The sequence below is a fragment of the Bubalus kerabau genome, chromosome 13, assembly GCF_029407905.1.
Source record: "Bubalus kerabau isolate K-KA32 ecotype Philippines breed swamp buffalo chromosome 13, PCC_UOA_SB_1v2, whole genome shotgun sequence".
Taxonomy (NCBI): Eukaryota; Metazoa; Chordata; class Mammalia; order Artiodactyla; family Bovidae; genus Bubalus; species Bubalus kerabau.
This window is the reverse complement of record NC_073636.1, coordinates 16,387,547-16,409,967: the sequence shown is the minus strand read 5'-3', so window position 1 is coordinate 16,409,967 and position 22,421 is coordinate 16,387,547. Positions and strand designations below refer to the sequence as shown.

Genomic DNA, 22,421 nt, shown 5'->3' with positions numbered 1-22,421 from the left:
TTTTGTTTTTTTCTTTTAAATAAACTGTACTTCTTGATCACCCTTTAAAAACTGTTCACTTACTGAATTGTGGCTAAGAATAAGGAAGCTTGTCAAAACTCTTTTTTTAATACTTAAAACGGGCAGAGGTTGGGTGGCCTGCTAGGTAAATGGGTCCCCAAGTCAGATCTCCTTAGGCTGTCGTGGGCCTACTGGGTGTGGCTGTCGTCAGGCACAGGGTGTGGGGACCGAGCTGCAGGAAAGGCAGACCCGGGGTCCCCTCTGTGGACTGAGGACCATTCCCTCTAGTGGAGGAGCCGAGGCTGAGCTCGAGCCTCAGCTGTGACTCATCCTATGGTCAGGAGCCATTCTCCCCACAGATGTAAAGCACTGAAGTGGGCTGGCTGCGTAGACAGAACTTGGAGTTCCTTGGTCAGTCTGTGTATTTCAGAGCTGAGGAATCCTGTAAACAGTTTGCCTCACTCTGCTTCCACCTGCCGTAGGGGACGGGGCCCTTCAGGAGACGCACTGCTGTAGGGCGACCCCGGCTGCCGGAGGCTGAAGAAAGACCCTAGACGTTGGCTCCAGGGGTGACTCCTCTCAGCCTTATTTCCTGCTTCCCAAGGCCTCTTCTCTCCTCCTGTATGACTGGCATAAACCTCTGGATTTTAGACCTGGAGGGACTTTAGACCTTTAAGATCACCTGATCCAGAACGTCCCATTTTCAGATGGGACCCTGACGTCCAGAAAGGGGGCAGTGACTGGCTCAGATTCCTGGGAGACTGACAGCAGACTGGGAGCTGGCCCCGTGGTCCTGACCTCCAACTCATCAATTTCTCTTTTATAACTTATTCATAGCCTCTCAGAAGAAGGGCACCAAACCAGAACCCACCCAGAGTCCCGGAAACCTGCGGCTACTGGTCAGCCACAGACACCTGTGACCAAGTACACAACCTGCACCCCTGAAGACTCAGGGTGGCGAGGGGGCTGTCTGTGGAGACACAGAGTGCACACAGGCAGCACGCCCGTCTAGGCGTGTGCTCCTGCCCCTCCTCCCAAGCTTTAGTTCTCCCTGTGGTGCAGCCTCTGCAGGCTGTCTCTGGCTGAGCACTATCTGTGGAGAATTTGGGGGGAGGCTGTCCACCAGAGCAGCAAATACTCACTGTTGATGGTACCTGCTAGTGCATTAATGTTATTCAGTCCGACAGTGGCTCCTGCCAGTCCTTGCAGAGTCCCGAGAGAGGTCAGAGAATTCATGGCTGCACCAGCAGTGGAGTTGGGGGTTGAAGCAGCCACTGTAAGACAAAAGGCAGGCGAGGGAGTGGGGAGAGAAAGGCACCGTCAGTGAGAGCCCGCTGGCCCAGGACGCAGTCTGTCCCGTCCTAGCGGACAGAGCTGCGGGCCTTCAGTCACGGGACGACTCGGAGCCTCGCTTAGGCTTTAGTGTGAGAGACATGGCCTGGGCTTGTAGCGATCGTGACCGTGACATTTGGTGAAAAAAATCATCATGGCGCTGCTGTGCCAGCCAGCAAACACGCGCTCTGCTGGCCAGCGGGGGCCAAGCCACAAGAGGAGGGCCCTTCCTCCTGAGTGGTGGGTCCTTCATCAGCCCCACTTTAGGAACCTCTGAACAAATGAGCAGCACAAAGTGGGGGAGGGGGAGTGAAATGGCAATTCTTGGCTTTCTTATTCTTTATGCTTCAGACACGGCATTTTCTCAATGAAGTTAAAAAAAAAAAAAAAGTCATACACATTCCTGGGTTTGACAGAAGACTTCAAGATCCAAGTAGTGGTGCTTATAGAAGGGGAGATAAAACAATCCCCCACCTTTAACTAACAGCTTCATTGGGATATAATTCATGTTATAAAAGTTACTCCTTGAAAGTATGCAATTCCCTGATCAGTATGTTCATAGAGCTGTACAACCAGCACCATAGTCTAATTTTGGAGCATTTTTATTACCCTCTAAAGAAACCCATACTCATTAATGCTCATTCTACACTCTCTCCCCTCTCCTTGGACACTGGCAAACTGATCTATTTTCTATCTCTGTGGATTTGCTTAGTCTGGGTATTTCATATAAATGGAATCATAAAATATGTCATCTTTTGTGACTGGCTTCTTTCACTGAGCAAAATGTTTTCAAGGTTCATCCATGTGGCAGCATGCATCAGTCACTCTATCCCTTTTTATTACTGAATAATAGTCCACTGTATGGAAACACTCCACTTTGTCCATTCATCAGCCGTGGACATGTTGATTGTTTCCACTCTGGGGCTGTTATGAGTAATGCTGCTGTGACCATCTGTACTCAAGCTTCTGGGCAGACACATGTCTTCGGTTCTCGTGAATACGTAGCTAGGAGGGGGACTGCTGGTCATATGATGAAGCTCTGTTTTCCATTTTGAGGAAATGCTAAAATATTCTCCAAAGTGGCTGTCCTCCCTATTCATTCTTAAATGATTTTCATTAGTTATGAATGTTTTCCTGGGAAAAAGTCCTCAGATGTCCTCATGCTGAAGACCATTCTGGAAGGTCTTCTCTGGAAGGTCTTTTCTGTGTCACCTGAAATCATGTGAAAGCTCTTCAGGGCTTTACCTTTTCATTTTCTTTCCCCCAGGCCTTCATTACTGGCTGAGAATCAGAACATGCCCCAGGGATAGTTTTTCTCCCTTACTCGCTGGCACATTAGTTTGGTAAGAGCTGTCACATGGAGGCTGATATCAGACTAAAATGCATTCTCCATGGGAAATGCGGGGGGCTTCTGTTTCTAGTGGTTAGGTGGTCTAGGTACTAGAGAGACTCTCCCACTGAAACTAAAATGCTCAATAAGGTATTTTAAAGGATGCTTTAAGTTGCATCAATAACTGACCATTTGGTAAGAGATACTCAGAATCAATGATATAAATGAAAGTGGGAACCAGGAAGATAAGCGGCACACTGAAGGTAGCGTTTGCCTTAAGGGTATTTGGTGAGCTAGACAAACTTAAGCTCCAGTTCCCAAAGCCTTCCAGTGCATGACAGATATGAGAAGTCTAGGGTCCACCTGAGGTGAAGTGCGTAAGAAGGGACTCCCCCCGCAGGAAGTCTGGAACCCTCGAAGGCTAAACAAGCAGTGTAACATGAACAAGATACACTTTCTGCTTCAGAAACTATAAGGACAATTATCTCTATCAAAACAGTGCTGAGCAGGCGGAGGGGATTCCCTCTGATAGTATACAATAAACTGGCCCTCACATAAGTCTGCAAAACAACTTTCTTTTATCGGACTGGTCAAAACCCATCCAACCATCAATTTAAAGTGGTCCCTAGCTTGTACTCTCTTCTAGCACCTTGTAGAATCAACTGTAAGTCAACCTTGAAAGGGCCCATTTTCAACAAAGAACTCTCAGAAATAAGGCTCCAAGACAGTTAAGCTCACAATTAAAAAAAAAAAAATACAAGTAAACCAAGTACCAAGAGTAAGAATCAGCAGAGACAGAGTTAGACACTATATTTAGATCCACCAAAACTTCAGATACTGGAATTACTGGTGCGCAATAGAAAGGAAGTGTATTTAACATGTCTGCACAATATGAAAGGGTGAAAAATGAAAAAACAATGAGGCTACAGCTGTAAATTACACACCATCACCATTTCATTGCCCTCTTAAAAAAACCCAGAAAACTGGAAGCAAGTGGGGTGCAGTTAAGACTGAGAGCTTTACAGCAATTATTTATAACAGTGAAGATATGGAAACAACCCAGTGCCCACTGACAGATGAATGGAGAGAGGAGACATGCTCTGTGTGTGTGTGTACATGCATATACATACAAACATATATATAAAATGGAATACTGCTCAGCCATAAAAAGAATGAAATAGTACCATCTGCAGCAACATGAATGGACCTACAGACCGTCATATTAAGTGCACTAAGTCAGGCAGAGGAAGGCAAATACATATCACCTATATGTGGAATCTAAAAAAAAAAACACATACACAAATGAATTTATTTATTAAAAAATAGAGCCACAGACATAGAAAACAAATTTAGGTTACCTAAGGGGGAAAGTGGTGCAGGGATAAATTAGGATTTGGGGGTTAATATACACACACTGCTACATGTAAAATAGATAATCAGTAGGAAAATTCTGAAAGATGGGAATACCATCTGACCTGCCTCTTGAGAAATCTGTATGCAGGTCAGGAAGCAACAGTTAGAACTGGACATGGAACAACAGACTGGTTCCAAATAGGAAAAGGAGTACGTCAAGGCTGTATATTGTCACCCTGCTTATTTAACTTATGTGCAGAGTACATCATGAGAAACACTGGGCTGGAAGAAGCACAAGCTGGAATCAAGATTGCCGGGAGAAATATCAATAACCTCAGATATGCAGATGACACCACCCTTATGGCAGAAAGTGAAGAGGAACTCAAAAGCCTCTTGATGAAAGTGAAAGAGGAGAGTGAAAAAGTTGGCTTAAAGCTCAACATTCAGAAAATGAAGATCATGGCATCTGGTCCCATCACTTCATGGCAAATAGATGGGAAACAGTAGAAACAGTGTCAGACTTTATTTTTTTGGGCTCCAAAATCACTGCAGATGGTGACTGCAGCCATGAAATTAAAAGACGCTTACTCCTTGGAAGGAAAGTTATGACCAACCTAGATAGCATATTCAAAAGCAGAGACATTACTTTGCCTACAAAGGTCTGTCTAGTCAAGGCTATGGTTTTTCCTGTGGTCATGTATGGATGTGAGAGTTGGACTGTGAAGAAAGCTGAGTGTCGAAGAATTGATGCTTTTGAACTGTGGTGTTGGAGAAGACTCTTGAGAGTCCCTTGGACTGCAAGGAGATCCAACCAGTCCATTCTAAAGGAGATCAGTCCTGGGTGTTCTTTGGGAGGAATGATGCTAAAGCTGAAACTCCAGTACTTTGGCCACCTCATGTGAAGAGTTGACTCATTGGAAAAGACTCTGATGCTGGGAGGGATTGGGGGCAGGAGGAGAAGGGGACGACAGAGGATGAGATAGCTGGATGGCATCACCGACTCGATGGACGTGAGTCTGAGTGAACTCCGGGAGTTGATGATGGACAGGGAGGCCTGGCGTGCTGCGATTCACGGGGTCGCAAAGAGTCGGACATGACTGAGTGACTGAACTGAACTGAACTGAAGGACCTACTGTAGAGCACAGGGATCTCTACTCAATACTCTCTAATAACCTATATGAGAAAAGAATCTGAAAAAGAATGGACGTATGTATAACTGAATCACTCTGCTGTATATCTGAAACTAACACAACATTGTAAATCAGCTATATGCCAATATAAAACAAAAATTTTAAAAAAAATGTGCAAGTTGGAGGTCTCTGTTTTGCTTTTCTATTTATTTAAAACCCCAGAATACTGGCTGTGGTGGCTATAGTCTTCTGCCCTCCTGTTGTGCTGTTCTTGGGTAGTCCAAGTAGACAGATGGGGAGAGGAACCAGACATGAGATTAACGGAACTAAACAACTTGCCTTAACGTGAGAAGACTCCGTGTGCGCCAGTGCTTTGGACAATACTCTGAAAATTTACCCCAATTTAAGTCTAAATTGGAAAAGATATCTCAGTTGTGTATCTGGCTGCCTTTAAGAACCTTCTGGGTTCTAGAAAATAATCTCCTTAAAGCAAAGGAAAACTTAAATTTGTCACACAACCAGTCTCAATCAAGTACTTCAAATATTCAGGAGAAACACAACAGAGAAGCCCCTCGACACAAAAGACAAAGATGTATTAAAAATGCCATCAACACGCCTGTTTTCCTTATTTCTGTGCTGGCAGCCTGGCAGGAGGCTGCTGTGTTCTGCCCACCTAAAATTAAAATTCCCTTCTGTCTCCACTAAGAACCGTATCCTCTGCTTTCTCAATTAAACTGTTTACAAGGTGGCACAGGAGCATTTCAAGAGAAGGTGGTAAATAAATGTTGGTTCATCTTTGCCCACAGCATCTCTTTTAGTCAAAGGATGCTCCATGTAGGGGATAGGCTGTACCTCAAAGCCAGAGGAGCGTGGGGTGCAGGGGGGAATGGGGAGGGGGGGCAGAGCTGCCTTCCTTTCCAGGCAGTGAGGGACAGACCTGGTCACACGCCATGTTTCATGCCTGCAGTACCGCCGGCTCTCAACCACCAAGCAGGCCAAAGAGGTGGTGAGCATGGCCAGCCAGCAGGCGAAACAGCCACGTGACCCATCAGAGCCATGTGTATGTGACCCCACATGGCAACTCGGTTCCGGGCCTTCTGAAGACAAGCTGGGAGGGGTGAGGGTGCTGGAGAGGGAGGGGGACCGGGGCCAGGTCAGGAGCAGAGAGGGCCCCTGATGCAGTTTCTGTGGAAGGAACCAGAGCCCCCTGAGGTTTCTGAGGCTACACGCTGGCACGGCCCCTGGAAAAGCCTGAGCTAGCCCTGATGGCCTCGTCCCCCTTTCCCTGGACTGTGAGCAGGGACACAGAGGAGGTGCGGCTTCCTTCTTATTCTCTGCACGAGGCGGGGTGACAAGCAATCTGGCGGGAGGCCGACCGCTCAATGGATGGAATGCGGCTCTTCCCCCTTTCACAGATTCCAGATCCAGCCAGAGAAGTAGAAAAGTGGCCATTTGGGGCACCAGCCTCTGACACTGACCACGTCTGCACCATCCTTCCTAAATGAAGGGGAACCTTCTCTCCTTTGTTTTATGGGCGCCCTGGCAAGTTCTGTCTCCAGTACTTGGTCCCAGAGATGATCATGCTTCCTAGGAACCCAGTGCCTCCATCTCCACCTGTGAACCCTCTCCCCACTCTTCCTGGACTGCAAGATTTTTTTAACTGTTAATTTTGTATTGGGGTATAGCCAATTAGCAAACAATGCTGTGAACAGAGAAGGGACTCAAGTGTACATACACATACACATGTATCCATTCTCTCTACAAACCCCTGCCCATCCAGGCTGCCACATAACATTGGGCAGAGTTCCACGGTGGACCACAAGAGTTTCAAAAAGCTACAATGAAACGACATCAACAGAAGACACCAAGAATCTGCCTTCAGCGTTTGTGCAAGACACTGAAAGCTCAGTAGCTTTGTGGTTTAGGAAACACAACAACTGCAAACACAAGGAACCCTGCCTGCGCTGACCAGACGCACTCGGGACAGCCGAGCCTGCAGTCGCTGCTCTGCGTCACACAGCGCTGATGCTCCGAAGGGGGCAGAGTGGTGAAGTGGTGACAAGGGCCCCTCTGTCGTTAGCTCATCACAACCCGAGGGGGAGCCTGGCACCTCCTCTCCCGTGGGGCCTAGTTACTCCACAATAACCACACCTCTTACTTCCATTTCTTCCCTAAAAGGATTTTTCAGGGGGAGGGATGGGGAGAGGAGAGATGACAGGGTGGGAGGAGGCTGTTTGCCTTAGAAAAGGACATTGAAAGCTGCTGCGGTGTTCTGATCTCAGTGCCCAGCCATCTGTAATGCGCAGGCCCATTACCCCACAAACACCCGCATCATCTTCTTCCTTCACTAACCCGCTTCCAACTCATAAGGAGCTCAGTCAGCAACCTGGCTTGTGCCACGCTGGGACAGACAAGTTCTGCAGATGGGCCAGGGGAAGCCTCCGCGTCTGAAGGGCTGGCTAGAGGAAGAAGTCCCTTGCAGGGACTCTGAGCCCCTTTTGAGGCGTTACTCTATGACAGGGGACGTTTGCAAAGATGAGAGAGTGGTATGGGAATGGACGTGGGCAGTATCATCCCCTCTGTGCCCACAAAGGTCCCACCGTTTCCTCGCTTTAGTTTCATCTCCAGTGCTCCCTGGGGCCGTCACTGGGGGGCGCCACTAAGAAAGCAGGGTTGCCAGCCAGCTGCGCACCTCCTCACCTCACCTCGTCTCCAGGGTCCTCCCCCGTCCGTAAAGAGGGACACAAGAGTGACGGTGTCATTTGGGGCCATAAACTTAAACAGGTTTATATAAACTCCAGTCTACCTGGATCAAACAAAAATGGAGCAAAGGAAAGGACAAATTGGACCTGCTTTCTTATCTAGTGATATTTTGCTCATGAATCACCAAACTAAAAGCACACCCTTCTTGTAGCTGGCCTCAGATATTTGCCTTTTTTTTACAGATGGTCATGGACACAGCTTGAAAAAAATTCATGGTGATTTCAACCTGAAATATAATTCTAGGTGCCCAGGAGCTCCTGCTTTTGAACGTTTCCTGGGGCGGCAGGAGCGGTGACCCCTCAGCCACGGTTAACAGCCTGTGTTTCCTCAGTAGGTCACTTGACCTTGCAGGCTTCCGTTTCCTCGTGTGGATCACAGAGGGAGGCACCTTCATGAATGAATGCTCTTAAAGATTCCAGGTGCTTATGAAACGGGTCAGATTACTGTTTGACCAGGCTCTAGAGAGGAAACATGAGGAACACAGATTTCTGTAGAAAGCAAGTCCCTGGGAGGGTCCTGGAAGACCTGTCTGGATGCTGGTCTTAGGACATCCTGCAAAGAGGCAGCTTTCCCTGAGGATAATACGAGCACATGGCTGGCAAGAGGCTACCCGGCAGAGTCCAAGGTCTGAGATGCTGTGAACCACCCATCAGCTACTTGCATGGTTTCCTTGGGAAATGACTGACCACAGAGCACATGCTCAGTATACTGCCTGAAAAAAAGCCACCACTCATCAAGGGCTTTACCCTCAGTGATGATAGCTATAAGGAAATGGGTCCGGTCAAAGTTACCATGCTCTCTTTACTCCCACGTGGCCATTCTGTCTTTGATAAGCAGGGTGTGTTGATTCTGTGACCTCAAATCAAGTTTGAAGTTCACAGCCAACTTCTTCAGTGAAGTCCCAGAGTAGAAAGAAGGAAGGAAAGGCTCTACTCCCTGCATTTATAGTCTAATATTTTTAGGAACAGTGGGGAGGTATTTGCTTTCCAAAGTCAAATGTTCAGAGAAAAAAATATCACTGGGGCTTATTCCAGGTTTAACCAATTTCTTATTGTTCAGAGGAGCAGAATTTAGTGTCATTCCAAAATAATCATCTTCCCCATATGATACTTTAATGCTGTCTTAAAAAGCAATAGCATACATTATATACACATTCCCTCGATAGTTCAGTAAATGTAGAAATGGACAATTCGATTTCACAGTGGAGAAACTAAACAAAGATGAAATGACTTGCTTTAAGTCACAGCCTTCCAGCTCTTGGTCAAGATGGCCACGTATTCTAAATGGAAGTGAAACTGTAGTTCCTCTATCGCATTCTTTTAACTATTTTTTTAAACCTCTGCACCGGGCATGAATTTTTTATGGTTTCTAGCCCTAGACATGTACATTCTTGTCTTGCGCGTGATATGAATACCTTTCTGTCTCAAATCCTTCACAGCCTCCCCAGTCCTGTGGGTCTCAGTGGTAGAGGTGTTCCCTCTCTTCAGGGCGCCCAGTCCACTCACTGAGCATCCTCTCTGCTCTGTGCCCTGTCCTGTATGTGAGTGTCTAACCCAGTGCTAGGCGACAGCTCGGAAGGTGGGATGGGGACGGGGTCTCACACATGGTGCTGTTTCAGGCACCAGAGAAGAGGGTTTGAGTCCTTCCCTCCAGACTCCTTCCCCCTTCAGTCCATCAGTTTTTGCCTCTCTTCGGCCTTTCATCACCTCTGTTCCACCTCCTCTTAAGTCTAGAAATATGTCTTTCTCCATCGTAAAATTTCTCCTTCTATTGACCCTTCTAGACTTAAAAAAAATCACTACACTGCAGGAAGATGTCATCTATAAACACACAGCTCCTGGCTCCAGTCTCATGCCCCTTCTCACGGCCTCCAGAACTGTGACATCCTTTCCACTATCACAGTGAACCAACCACTCGGGGTGGGAGGTGAACTGCCCGCCCGTGGCTGAACTCAAACACCTCTTCTCCACCCTCATCTCGATCTCCTTCCTGCTTGAAACTCCCGCGCTTGGTTCCCTGAAACCACGCTTCCTCAGGGCTCCCTTCCCACCACGTGGCTCCTCCCCTCTGCCCCGCAAACACAGGCGAGGGTCAGGGCTTCACCCCCCAGCCTGCTGCTCTGCTGTGCTTCCAGCTCGATGGTCCCCCTCAAGACCACACTGACACCTGCCCACCTCTGCAGCTGCTCTGGGACAAGCTCAAGGGTCAGGGACCCTGCTTGTGGGATGTATTTACACGACGTACCAGTTCACGCGTGCCATTGCTCAGCGTGCCTGAGTACGGAGCACCTTCCGCCTCAAGCTCCGCCTGCTCCCGACCGCCCTCTCTCTGCTGATGAGGATGCTGCGTTGCTGGTCCCCATACTTGGCACACTTCCGTCCGCACCTCTTTCCCTCTGCTCCCTCACATCCAGTCAGCACCCAAGCCTCGCTGACACCCCTGCGCTCAGAGTCCTCACCTGGCTCTTTACCGCCTGCAAGAGGAAGTCCCAGCTTCTCAGCCACGGCTTCCAGGGCTCTCCCTCTCTCCCTGGTTCCTATTTCTTGTCTATCTCACGCTGGTGAAAAGGGAGATGGATTTCTATTTGCTGACAGAATGCCTTTTCTGTATTTTCTCACACCTGACACATCTGATAAATCTTCCATTTCTACCTCAGAAAGCTTAACTCATCTTAAAGTTCTGGCTCCAGTGCTGACTCTCCTGTTAAAAGTCACCCATTAAGACAGGATCTTTCCCGTCACTCACACCGTGGACCTTATCTGATTACCGCTCTTCCACAGGAAGAATCCAAGTTGGGGCATCCTGCTTGTTTTGTGCATGTGGCCACTGCATCCAGTTTATGGGACTAAGCCACCTATGAAAGTAGCATTTATATTTTGCTGCTTTTAAGTCTTAAAGCACAGGCCTTAGGTCATAAACTTCTGAGAAGTTGTGACTAAAAGTGTTGTTGCTTTTCCATCTAATACAAAACACAGGCAATCCATACACGCTTTTACCAGTGGCAGTGGTGATACCAAGGTTATGTCAGACAGTGGGAGAGAGAGTCTGGGGTCGGGCAGGGGGGAGGGTCTCACCGAGTGCTTGTGTTGTGCAGCAGACACGCCTCTGAGCTCACACACGCCTCACAAGGGCCCCACACACGATGCCTGGGACCGTGCAAGGCAACGTTTATGCTGAATCATGGACACAGCATGGTCTCCAGAGCCTCTAAAGCAGGGAACAAAAGCCCCTATCTCAAATACTGAGAACGTGCATCCCAAACAAAGGAAGAGCAAGTCCTAAGCGAAGCCACAGCTCTATGAACGCACAACAGGGAGCGTCTGCGCACCCAGGGTCAGACTTGCAGAAAGTCAAGCTCTGCAGCAAAGGGGAGGACCGTATCTACTGCCACCCCCTGGGCCGGGCAGCTTTTGTAAGCGTTAGCTCAGCGCTATGAAGACACTGTGCGGGGAAAAGGGAACTTCACCCAGTGGGGGTATGTGGGTGTTGGAGGAAAACAGAGAGAAAATCGACTGGACACGGTGACCGATTAAGGACAGTGGACCACAGGCTGGCTGAGACGGTCCCACAGGGGCTAAGGATGGGTCAGCGAGAGAAAGAGGATGTCTCCATGCGGCAAGAACAGGTTTGTGGAAGAATGGCTGGCTTTAGTCTTCCCGAGCTTGTGGCATCACCGCAGCAGCCTGAAGGACGGCCTCTCCCAGAGCCTGCTGTCTGTCTGTCCTTCTCTCCTGTCCCTCCAGGCTTCACCGACTGTCCCTTGCATGCAATGGACCAGAGGGGTGGCACAGGTCCAACCCCTTCTCATGGACTTGCCTGGCCAAGCTCTCAGAAGGCTCGGGAATTCAGGTTAAATCAACCTCTTCCAAACGAGGCAAGCTCTCGTGTGACACACGTGTGAGGACCCTTGGGGGAAGGAGAGGGGGAAGCCTCTCATGACACTGAAGGGCTCTGGGATGACTCGGAGGATGACTTCTGAGTCCCCACCACTCAGCCAGCCTGGTAACGCTGGTGGATGACACACCACCAGCCCTTCTTACGTGAGGAGCCAGGGCAGGTCTGAATCTCATAGGAACATGAGATTCATTTCCCTCAAGGAGTCCGCAATGAAGTGTCCCCCTGTCCCTGGGACGCAGTGTCTGTTGCGGCCTCTGAGGAGGAGGCCATGTCTCCAAGGTGGGAAAAGACACTGCCTAGACTCCACAGCAAAAACTCAGGGGAAAGCCAATGGTGGAAATGGGAGAACGTGCCCAAGTATTTAAAAATGCGCTTTACCCTTGAAAGAAATGATCTGTTAGCCTGAAGTGTGCACTTGACTGAATGAACTTACAGAAAGATTACAGAATTTTAAAACATTTTTAAAAAAGAAAGTAGAAGGTCAGCAGGATGATGTACACAGACATGACGTTAGGCTTTGGACAGAGAACGCCAGAGAGATGCTCGCAAGTGGGAATGCTGACGCGTATGTCCACGCTCTCAGAACCGCAGGCCAAGGCAACAGACCCACAAGCCGGGCAGACATTAGTATCTTTAAGACCCAGCCACACGCCTTACACTTTATCCCTTTCTACCAATACTGAGACTCATGCCTCAACAACAGGTTCGAAATGGGGTAAGAAGAAATGACCTAAGAATTAATTAAATACATAGGAGACCGTAGTAAACAAAAGGGAAAATTATCATACCAAAATAAAAGACAAGAAACACGATTAAATCAGGTTTCAAAAGACCCATAAGAAATGCATAAAAGGCATAATAATGCATTTACCTGGTTTTTATTCTTTCCTGATTTTTTAATTTTACTCCTTACCATCTGATAACTGCATGAAACACTTATTCCAACCAAGGGCCACTGAGACTATTTTCATGTTTATTGCAAGGCCAGGAGTCAAAGAAACCTATATTTATTGCCTAAAGGGATCTTTTTTTAACAAAAAAATAATGCTTAATCTTTCATGTTTTAAAGCATAGACTGTTTAAAATCATTCGTAATAATGCTTAGGGAGTTTGTTCCTGGGTGTACAGAACTGAAATGATACATTTACAATTGTTAAAAAATGAATAGTTTGTGGGTGCTGAGCTGTCCCTGTACTTCTGAGATGGATTTGTCTGAAGCACAAGAGATGTCTCAAGAACAGTTGAACCAAAACCTGGGCAGGCCGGTAGATGAAGCTCTGCTTTCCGTTTGAATGAACTGGCTGGTTATGCATGGTTCAACAGGAAGCCCCCCCACCCCTCTTTTTTTAAAAAATTATTTAAAAAAAAAAAACACAAAAAACACACTGGTCTTGGGACTAGCATTCCATCCCTTTTATTTCCTGGGAAATTGCTCTGATGAAGTGGAGAGTCATGAATTGTTACTAACCATGTTTTCTGTGACTTTGAAGAGTCCCTGATGGAAATAAGACAAATAATTTACTTTCACTTAAACACCAGATTTTCTTAGTTACACTTAAGATAAATAATTGAAATGTAGATTTAAATTGCTTCTGCTGCCCACATTTCAGGACTCTAATGAAACATTTTCAGCTCTTATGCAAAGCTCTGCTCAACACAGAAGAGAGAAACCCATCTCCCTGACACAGTGCTTGGCAGGATTTCTGGTTGGGCCGGACGCCATGTGAAGAGCAAAGGGAAGGATGCCTGGCTGGGATTGGAAGAAAGAAAATACATCTCAGGACACATTTTCCCTTTCATTCAGGTCTCAGGAAAAAAGCTGAAAATGGCCAAGTATGTTTCAAGTTTCCTTACATACTCTTCCTAGGCTGTTCAAGTGCTCTGCATTTTAAGAAGGTCACTACGTCCTCGCATTCCTGACCGTACTGGATGGAATGAATATGGATCCGCAGACATGGACCTCACCTCTCACTGTTTCCTCAGGATGGCGTCACGCCAGTCCTCCTCCTCCTCCTCGCAGCCTATTCCTGCTCGGTCCTCTGCCTTAACACCCCTGCCCTGGATCATCACCTTCCTCAGGTTTCTGCTCAAACGCCACCTTTCAGAAGGGGAAAGCCTCCTTCCACCCCCTCTCCCCATCTTATTCTGCCTGCAAAGATCGCAGCGTTTGCCTGGCATACACACGGCACCTGTGACCGCTCCCTGTTTGGATTCCCGGAACAGACAGGAGGCCCCCGGGGGCGGGAGTGTGTCCTGCTCCTGGCTGTGTCCCCAGCACCCAGGCCAGGGCCTAAGGCTACACAGTCACTTGAGAGCACTAGCTATCAATTACAGTATCAACGCTGATGAGCTGACAGACGCTTTTGCACTTGGCTTCCTAAACCCATGAGCCTTCTACTAAAGGAGAACAAAATGGTGGAATGTTAATTCCGATTGCCTGGAACCAAGGCACATTCCCAACCCAGCTATCACAATGGAAGAATGTATTTTCATAAAGTTGAATGAAGCTTCCCAAGCAAACAACAGGCCACATACCCTTCACCAAGATGTCCATTTATGATACTGGTCGCTTCTGGAACAGGAGAATAATTTCAATGTAGTGACAATGTTAAACTCTTTAAAGCCTGGTGAACCGAATAGCAGACTGCCTCCTTGCCATGTAAGGAAGAGTCTTTACGGGAAAAAGTGTTCTTTTTTTCCCTGCCTTGTTATCAATGATGTGGTTTCTTCTTTTTACTCTCAATAAAAGGGAGTCAGCCATAGTTGGAAAAATTACAATCATCTATTTCTGCCAAATTAAAGTTAATAGTGTTTTCTCTTAAAAAAAAAAAAAGACCTAATCCTTTTCCTTTTTATATAAACAAATAAAACACCCCTCAGATCCTGAGAAGTGTTTAGTTTTTTCACTCCAAATAAAATATAGTTAAAAATATCAGTTAAAAATGCTGACAAATGGTCTATGTATATAAAACCATATACAGTGTTTTTTTTTTTTAAATTTTATTGGGCTAAAAATTTTTATAGTTGATTTACAATACTGTATTAGTTTCAGGTATTCAGACTGCTGTTTTAATATAATCTTTTCACAGTCCTCACAGGGAGATGTTTCTTTCTTTCTTTTTTTTTTGGCCTCACAGCATGCAAGATCTTGGTTCCCCGGCCAGGGCTCAAACCAGAACCCCACGTAGTGGAAGCACAGAGTCTTAACCACCGGACTGTCGGGGAAGCCCGAGATGGTTAATTCTTATTTTTCTTATTTAGCAAAACACTCTTCAGTCTAATTTCTAAAACAAGGACACTAGTGAGGTCAAATACTTGTGTTTTTAAGAAAAAAAAAATCACTATTATTTTCATAAGGGAGAATACACTATGTCAAAAACGCATATTTCTTTAAAAGGATATATTTAAATAACCAGTTTATGTTTTGCATTAGTTACAGCTTAATCTCTTGAAAAAATTACAAAGTTGATTTTTCAGGAGCATTGTCTGTTGTGTGGAACGAGGCCCACATGTCGTCATGGTGTGTTTTTGAAGACATTTCAAGAATGAAGGCAACGTCCCACATGCTGTTGCTCTGAGATGAGGTGATAGATACACTGTCCAGCCTTTCCTCAACATCTCTTAAGTTTCTCCCTCAACACTGAACTCAGAAGGAAATGAGTTAGAAACGCAGTGTTCAGTAACAAATTAAGGGCTGTGGGGCGTCTCTCCTCCCTGAAGGCGGTTGCCTGAAGAAGGCTGGTCTACTGGGCACTGTAGTGTTCCTTCTCTATTCTTCTAGGAGAAAACCCTGCATTGTTACAGAGAAGTGTAGGGGCCAGTTAGCTCATCTTTTCCAAGTGGCCGATAGAGGGCCGTGGGGTTGTTAGTTAGAAAGGGGCCTGGATGTTGTCCAGGCCAGCGCCTCCGCGTACCAGAGCAGAAGGTGAGATCATCCATCAAGGCCCAGAAAACCCAGAGAGGAAGGCAAGCCAGCAAAACACTTTTTAAAAAACAAATCCTGGTGTCTAAGCAACCACATTTGGTCTGGCTCATATGAAAAAGAAAACAGCATCTGCCTTTGAATAAGGCAACAGAATTTCTAAGGAGGGGGGAAAGAAAACCTCACTTTAAATGACATGGCCCAGAAGGGGACCACAGAGGAGCAACAAAAACAGTCCCCTCTGGACCTCCACGCTGAAAACCACAAGTAAAGGATGAAGCTGGTGTGAAATATCACAGATGATGATTCGGGGTTTTGAGTTTTAACAGGGAATTCTTAAATTGCTAAAAACAAACCACCACCACAAAACCAGGAGAAAAGAGCATTCCTGAGGGACTGAGGCGCCTTGTCACTGGGCAACTTCACCAGGATGGAAGGGACGGCACAATTTTCAAACAGAAGGAATGTGTGAGAATTCCCTCACAAAGTTTTTCTTCTCATTTTATCCTTGGAAGATAAAAATGCACATGCTCAAACTTTTGTTTCTTTAAAGGGTAACTGCACACCTATGTTCATAACAGCACTATTCATAGTAGCCAAGACCCGGAAGCAGCCCAAATGCCCACTGCCGGCTGAATGGATAAACAAGACGTGGTGCATGTATACAATAGAACAGTCCTCAGCCATTAAAAAAAAAAAAAGCCATCTGCAGCAATATCAACTAGAGATTATCATACCAAGATGCAACTAGAGGTTATCATACTTTGTCAGTCAGACAAAGACAAAGACCACATGCTGCCACTTCTGTGTGGAATCTAAATTAGGGCATAAACGAACTTACCCACGAAACAGAGACAGACTCATGACACAGCGAACAGACCTGTGGCTACCAGGAGGGGAGCAGGGCGGGAATGAACTGAGTTTGGAATTGGCAGATGCAAACTGTTTTGTATAGAACGGATAAGCAATGCGGTCCTTCTGTACAGCACAGGGAACTATATTCAAAATCCAGGCATAATCCGTAATGGAAAATATAAAAAAGAATGTCGACGTATGTATAACTGAGTCACTTTGCTGTGCAGCAGAAATGAACACAACGCTGTAAATGAACTCTATTTCAATAAAGACACATTAAAAAGACAAATAAAGTAAAGCAGTAACTAAGTCCGGTGCCTGGCGGGGTCTGGGCATGTCCACCCTGCACCTGGCCCTGCCCCCGCGTCCTGTCTCCCAGCGGCAGGGCCACCCCTTACCGGGACTGGTGAGAGCTCCCAGGGCGCTGCTCGTGGTGGACAGAGGATTTGCATTGGTGGTGGTAGCTGAGGTCTGGGCTGCGGCTGCAGCCGCTGCCAGCGTGGCCAGGTTCTGTAACTGTAACGCATTCATGCCTGCGGGGGGGAGAGAGAGGGCACATCAGCAGCAGGCCCACTTGACCCGTTTCCCAAAAGAGAGGGCAGGCGATGAGCACCGAGGGCCCTGGGGCTGGCACACTCACCCAGCTGCCCTGAGGACTCGTGCGGTACCACATGTCCCGTACCAGCCCAGGACCCTCTGCCCAACTGCCCTTTCCTGGGCGGCACAGCTCAGCACAAAAAACAAGCAAGAGGTTTCCGTGTGGACCACGCACGGCAGGGCCTTCCACTGTGAGGCTGTCACCTGGAGGGAGGGCTTCAGGGTACACTCTCCATCCTTAAACTCGACAGGTGTGCATTCGGGGCATGACAGAAGAAATGATGCTTTATTGCTCTGAAGTTACACTGATCTGTATTCCAGGATCTGTAAGCTGTGTGACTCAGGACAGATTTCTTAACCTCTCTGATTCTTGCTTCCTGAATGAGTAGTAACAGTTACTTACGTCCTCACTCATGTGGTTATTGTGCAGATTAAATAACTCAATGATTGAAGTGACTCAGCACAGTGACTGGCATGACATAAGCCCCCCAAATTATCAGCAACTACTGTGAGTGTCCCTGTCATTATAGACCCCCAAACTTCTCTCTCTCGGTTTATTCAGGAACTCAAATAATATTTGCTGAGGAAAAGAATGAAGAAAAATGGCAGTGCTGTAATATTTTTATTTGCAATATCTGTATTTTAAATATATCTGTATCTCAAAGAGGAACTATTTACTAGAATGAATTGCGGGCTAATGAAAATCAAGAAAAGAATGGAGAAAAACAAAACTCTGCTGACAGGTCTGGGGGGACTGGCCAGGCACAGACTCCATGCCTGAGTCCCCAGAGGTTCAGAGATTCTCTACACTGAGTCTTTTTTCCATGATTCATTTCTCCATCATGTACATTTGAGAAGCAGGCAACAGCAGTTCTTTCCTCATACAGTGGAATTTTGCATAGAAAGATAATGAAGTTATCAGCCTCATTTTACCTTTTTCTCATGTCTCAAATCCAGGCATTTGATACACGTCTACATAGTGAATCCAACCCGCTTTTCAGACAGTGGCCTGACGACAGGGCTGGGGGATGGGAGATGGAGGAGGGGCAAGAGAACATTCTAGGAACACGCCTGCTGGAGGCCCTCAGCCACTGTGTGGAGCCTCAGCTGGACTCAGATCCAGGCTCTCTTACCCACCCTGCTCCTCCACCCCAGATGCCTTCGTCAGGACTCAATCCTATCAGGAAAGAGTTCCTCAGGTCCATACTGCGATCTGGGCTCTCATTTTGCTCACAGTGATACTCAGGCTCCTTCTGGGAGGCATCCAGCCCTGGTGGCTTAGGGAGAAAGCCAGCACCTGCTTTGCAAACCCACATGGGTCCTGGGGATGCTGGGAACAGGACAAGGCACCAATGGCATCCTGCCAGCGTGAAAACGTTGCTCCATCGAGCACGTGCCACTGGGGACAAAGCTCTGCCCCCCCTTGGGTCAGGGGTCAGGCAGGGGGGTGCTGACGGGACCCTGCGAAGGGAAAGCGCAGGGCCTATTTTTTCAGGTTTGCCTGAGGAAAACAGAGCTGGGGGAACATGAACTGAGCACAGACCTCCCTGGGGTCCCCTGGGCGTGGCTCCTGAAAGCGGCTGACCACACACTGGCTTGTGTGCCTAGGGGCTGGGCTTAGGGGGATGCTGCGGGGTGGGATGAAGTGCACCAGCATGGACCTGCCTGGTCCCCGCGGCCCCTCTGACATGCTCAGGATGTAACGCAGACGACCAGACACCGGCACGGACAGACGGCTGTGCACACGAGGAGGGCTGAGCACCGATGTTACAGTCTGCACATCTGGCCACGGGTAACCATCAGCCGAGCACCCTCCTTAGCCTGCATTTCCCAGGACACCTGCTCTGACCCGCACTGCGGAACCGCGGCCTGGTGCTGGGGTGGAGGAGCTCAGCCTGCTCCTCCGGGTCAGAGCCTTGCAGGCCCTCCCGACACTGAGGCTCTTCCCCTTGGAGGGTGACTGACGGGTTGCGTCCAGTGGCACCTTTACTCGTTACCTGTCATCCTCCGGCTCGCTATCTAACTCCCAACGCATTCATCGCAGCCTGCTTCCACATTACAGACACTAAGCTCCATGAGGACAAAGCTGTTGTCTTATTTGCTTTCAAGCCCACCTACACACACACAGAGCCATGTTCATTCACAGTAGGTGAAAAATGGGGCCACAGGAGATGAATGAACAGGGCAACCAACAGCATGAAATGTTCCCACGCTGCTATACAGAGCATTGTCTACAGACCCAAACGAGGTTTTTCTTGTTTGTTCTTCGTTCTTCAGTATTTACAACAGCTTCAAATATTGACTATTTCCCTCAGTCGTTAATTAATCCATTCTGCAAATATTTATTAGGTCTGTGCGTTTTCTTCTTCTCACCCACCAACACTCGGCGTTGCCCTGGAGTCCAGCCCACCACCCTTGGGTTCTGTGTCCCCCCCGTCCTCCCCGGGTGTCCCCTTACCCCCTCACCCCAAGGGGCTGCCCTGCCTCCACTGTGAAGGCCAGGTTCTGGGGTGCCACACTGGGAGCGGCCAGCTCTGTTCAACCACCGACCGCTATGGAGCAGAACACGGACCCTAGCAAAGCAGATATGAAGGTGGGGAGGAGAGGCGTCGCGACCTCAGCATCAGAGCGTTTGGGGCGAGGAGGTCGGGCTTAGGTGGAGAGAAGCAGAGGCAGGAGGACCTGCAGGTGCTGCCCAGCTCGCCAGCTGTCAGCACGCGGCCACGACAGGCCAGACCCCAGGCCCTGGGCCGAGAACTAAGCTTCCCATCCGAGTGGAGCGGAGCCAGGGACTGCGGGAAATTCTGTTTCTGGAAATAAGACTCGGACCCAGAAGCTCATTCTCACGAAATGTCCTAAAAGGGCTGCGAGTCCTGGTAGAAAACCATCGAACGACAGCTTGGCGACAGTGATTGGGAGGAATCGAGAAATCCGAGCTCGGGAATGACAGCACAGAGACTGGATCAAAGAACACAGCTCCCCCCATCCCAACACCCCCCCGCTGCCACCGACCCTGAACCATGATGCATATACAGTCAAGCCAGACATTCTCCAAGAACATCGGAGCTGCCGGCTGACACAGGGCAGGGGCCATGCCGAGGCCAGCCCTAGGAACCTGGGGGCAGTGGGCATGAGGGACGTGACGGGCGCTCCTGTCCACCTCCCGGGGGCAACACACAGCTGTTCCCTGCAATGTCCTTCTGTCCAGCCAGGCAGTGGCCTGAAGCCTGTTCCCCAGACCGTCCCTCCAGCAAGAAAGCCTCCTAGCGGGGACACCCCGGCCCCACGGCTGGCATCGGCACGTCGCAGGGACACGCGTGGGGTACAGGGAGAGCCCTGGACACCGGTGGGGCAGGATCCCGCTGTCTTCACAGCAGGCGTGCAGGCCCCCAGGGACAGATGCTTTGGCTCTTCTTGCCCCTGGCACTCCCATAACCAGAGGGTCTCACCTGCAGTGTAGACATCTCCCCTCCCGTTCAGGGCAGGGGCTTGGGGGCCTGGCGGCCCCGCTGCTGGTGGGAAAGGCCTCGGACCCCAGCTAGGAAGGCAGCTCAGGAGGCTCCGAGGGGACGCACCCCGAGCTCCGTCCTCTGCCTGGTGAACTGCACAGACTTCCCGGTACCAGCATCTTTCTAGACCTCCAGCTGCTGCAGGCTTAGTCCCCCACGGACAGTCAGTCCTGGCCACCCCGTCCCCGCTCCGGCTGTCTGAAAGGGGGTGTTGCTTCTGCTGATGTTGAACTCACATGTCTGGTTCTTTCTCCATAATTTTCTGTTTTCTGTGTGTGTGTTTAAGGACCCTGTCCGGTCCTTCTCAGTTCCTTTCTCCACCCCCCAGGGCCCCCCATCTCATCTCCGGTCTCCGGTCTCCTATACAAAAATCCTCAAAGGGCATGGGATGGGGGAGGTGTGGCCCGGGTGGGGTGGGGGTGGGGGGTGGGTGGGTGGGCGAGGTGATGCTGTTTCTGGTTGGCGAACAGCTCTTCCTTGAGAAGAGAAGCACCCTCTTTTAACCTCACAAAGCACTCTGCTCGGGTGGGCATCCCTCAAACCAGGGGCAAATAATCTGAGCGATGAGAAATGCCAAACATTGAGATAAGTTTTAGGAAATCCAACAATGTGCCAAGATGGCCGGGGGCGGAAAAAGTTGGGCATACAGGGGTTCCACTTTTCCCTCATTACTCTGGAAAAGACAACCCTTCTCCAAACGAGGAAAGTATGTACCAAAGACTGCACACTGTGCCTACTTGAAACTGAAGGTTTAAAAAAAAAAAATTATTTATAAGGAGAAGGGCATGAAAATTTAATTGAATGTTCACCTTAGGTAATTCTGTGTCTTATTGTTCAGAGCAATTACCATAAATCTGCATTTCAATAAGCGAGAACAGATGTCAGTTGTTACCAGCGCTTGCCAATCAGGTCTGTTAGAAAGTGACAGATGGGTGGTTATGGAGCATTCTCGCATTCTCCTAAGGACTATTAGCAGGGAGTGCGGGGTGTGGAGGAGGGGAGGCTGGGCTCTGGGAAGAACCTGGGGCCTTTGTGGGTCCAGTCTGCACACCTCCCAAGTGTCTCCCCAATGCGAGGTCCAGTTTTGGCCAAAGTCTTCCCTCTTCTCCGCTCGTCACAGACACGCTGAGACCGTCTTTGCTCTGAGCCGGATCTCCGACCAGTACAGAAGTTGCTATGTGGTTCTTTCAGACAGACACTTGCCCGCTATGATTTCCCTCTGACGTTGGAAACTTAGGCCAGAGATTCTGAAAGCGAATTACTACATGCTTCTGACTGTCGGAAGTCAAGCGAAGCAGTTTTCCCTTTGTCTGTCATCAGATCCTCTTCTTAGGCCACCGCTTCATAATCTCTGCAATTGCTTACTAACAAGCCCCCCCACCCTAGAAAAACATTTCCTCTAGCAGAAAACCACCCCCTGATAAATCTGTGACGCTGTCCAGAATGAAAGGAGGTTTTCCTGCGGCTGACACTGGATTGCTTCTCTTGGAGCAGTTTTGGGGTTCTTGTGCATTGTTCACTGACGGCTCAGATTTGCTTCTTGGCTGGTCTCTTCATTCGTCTGAGTGATTCCATACCTGGATTTGTGGACGCGCGGTGCACTGAGTGACGGCCGGGGGCGGGGGAGGTGACAGGGAGCTCAGGCCAGTTTGAAATGCGGATCCGCCATTTCTTACCTTGGTGACTCTGGGCAAGTTTGTTCATTAACTTCTTTCACCCTCAGTTGCCCCACC

At 48.6% G+C, this 22,421-nt stretch overlaps 1 protein-coding gene across 12 annotated transcripts in view; it reads right to left on the bottom strand.

Annotated features, from left to right (window-relative positions):
* Positions 1-22,421, bottom strand: part of CELF2 (CUGBP Elav-like family member 2) — a 558,667-nt gene that overhangs the window by 17,115 nt on the left and 519,131 nt on the right. For 8 of the 12 annotated variants that reach the window (XM_055543532.1, XM_055543526.1, XM_055543529.1 and 5 more), the window contains 2 exons: positions 16,981-17,115; positions 1,143-1,274 (listed from right to left, as the gene is read on the bottom strand). In XM_055543532.1, coding sequence (XP_055399507.1) covers positions 1,143-1,274; positions 16,981-17,115 — 267 coding nt within the window. The remainder of the gene's footprint in view (positions 1-1,142; positions 1,275-16,980; positions 17,116-22,421) is intronic. The other 4 variants (XM_055543528.1, XM_055543530.1, XM_055543534.1 and 1 more) reach the window with 1 other exon arrangement.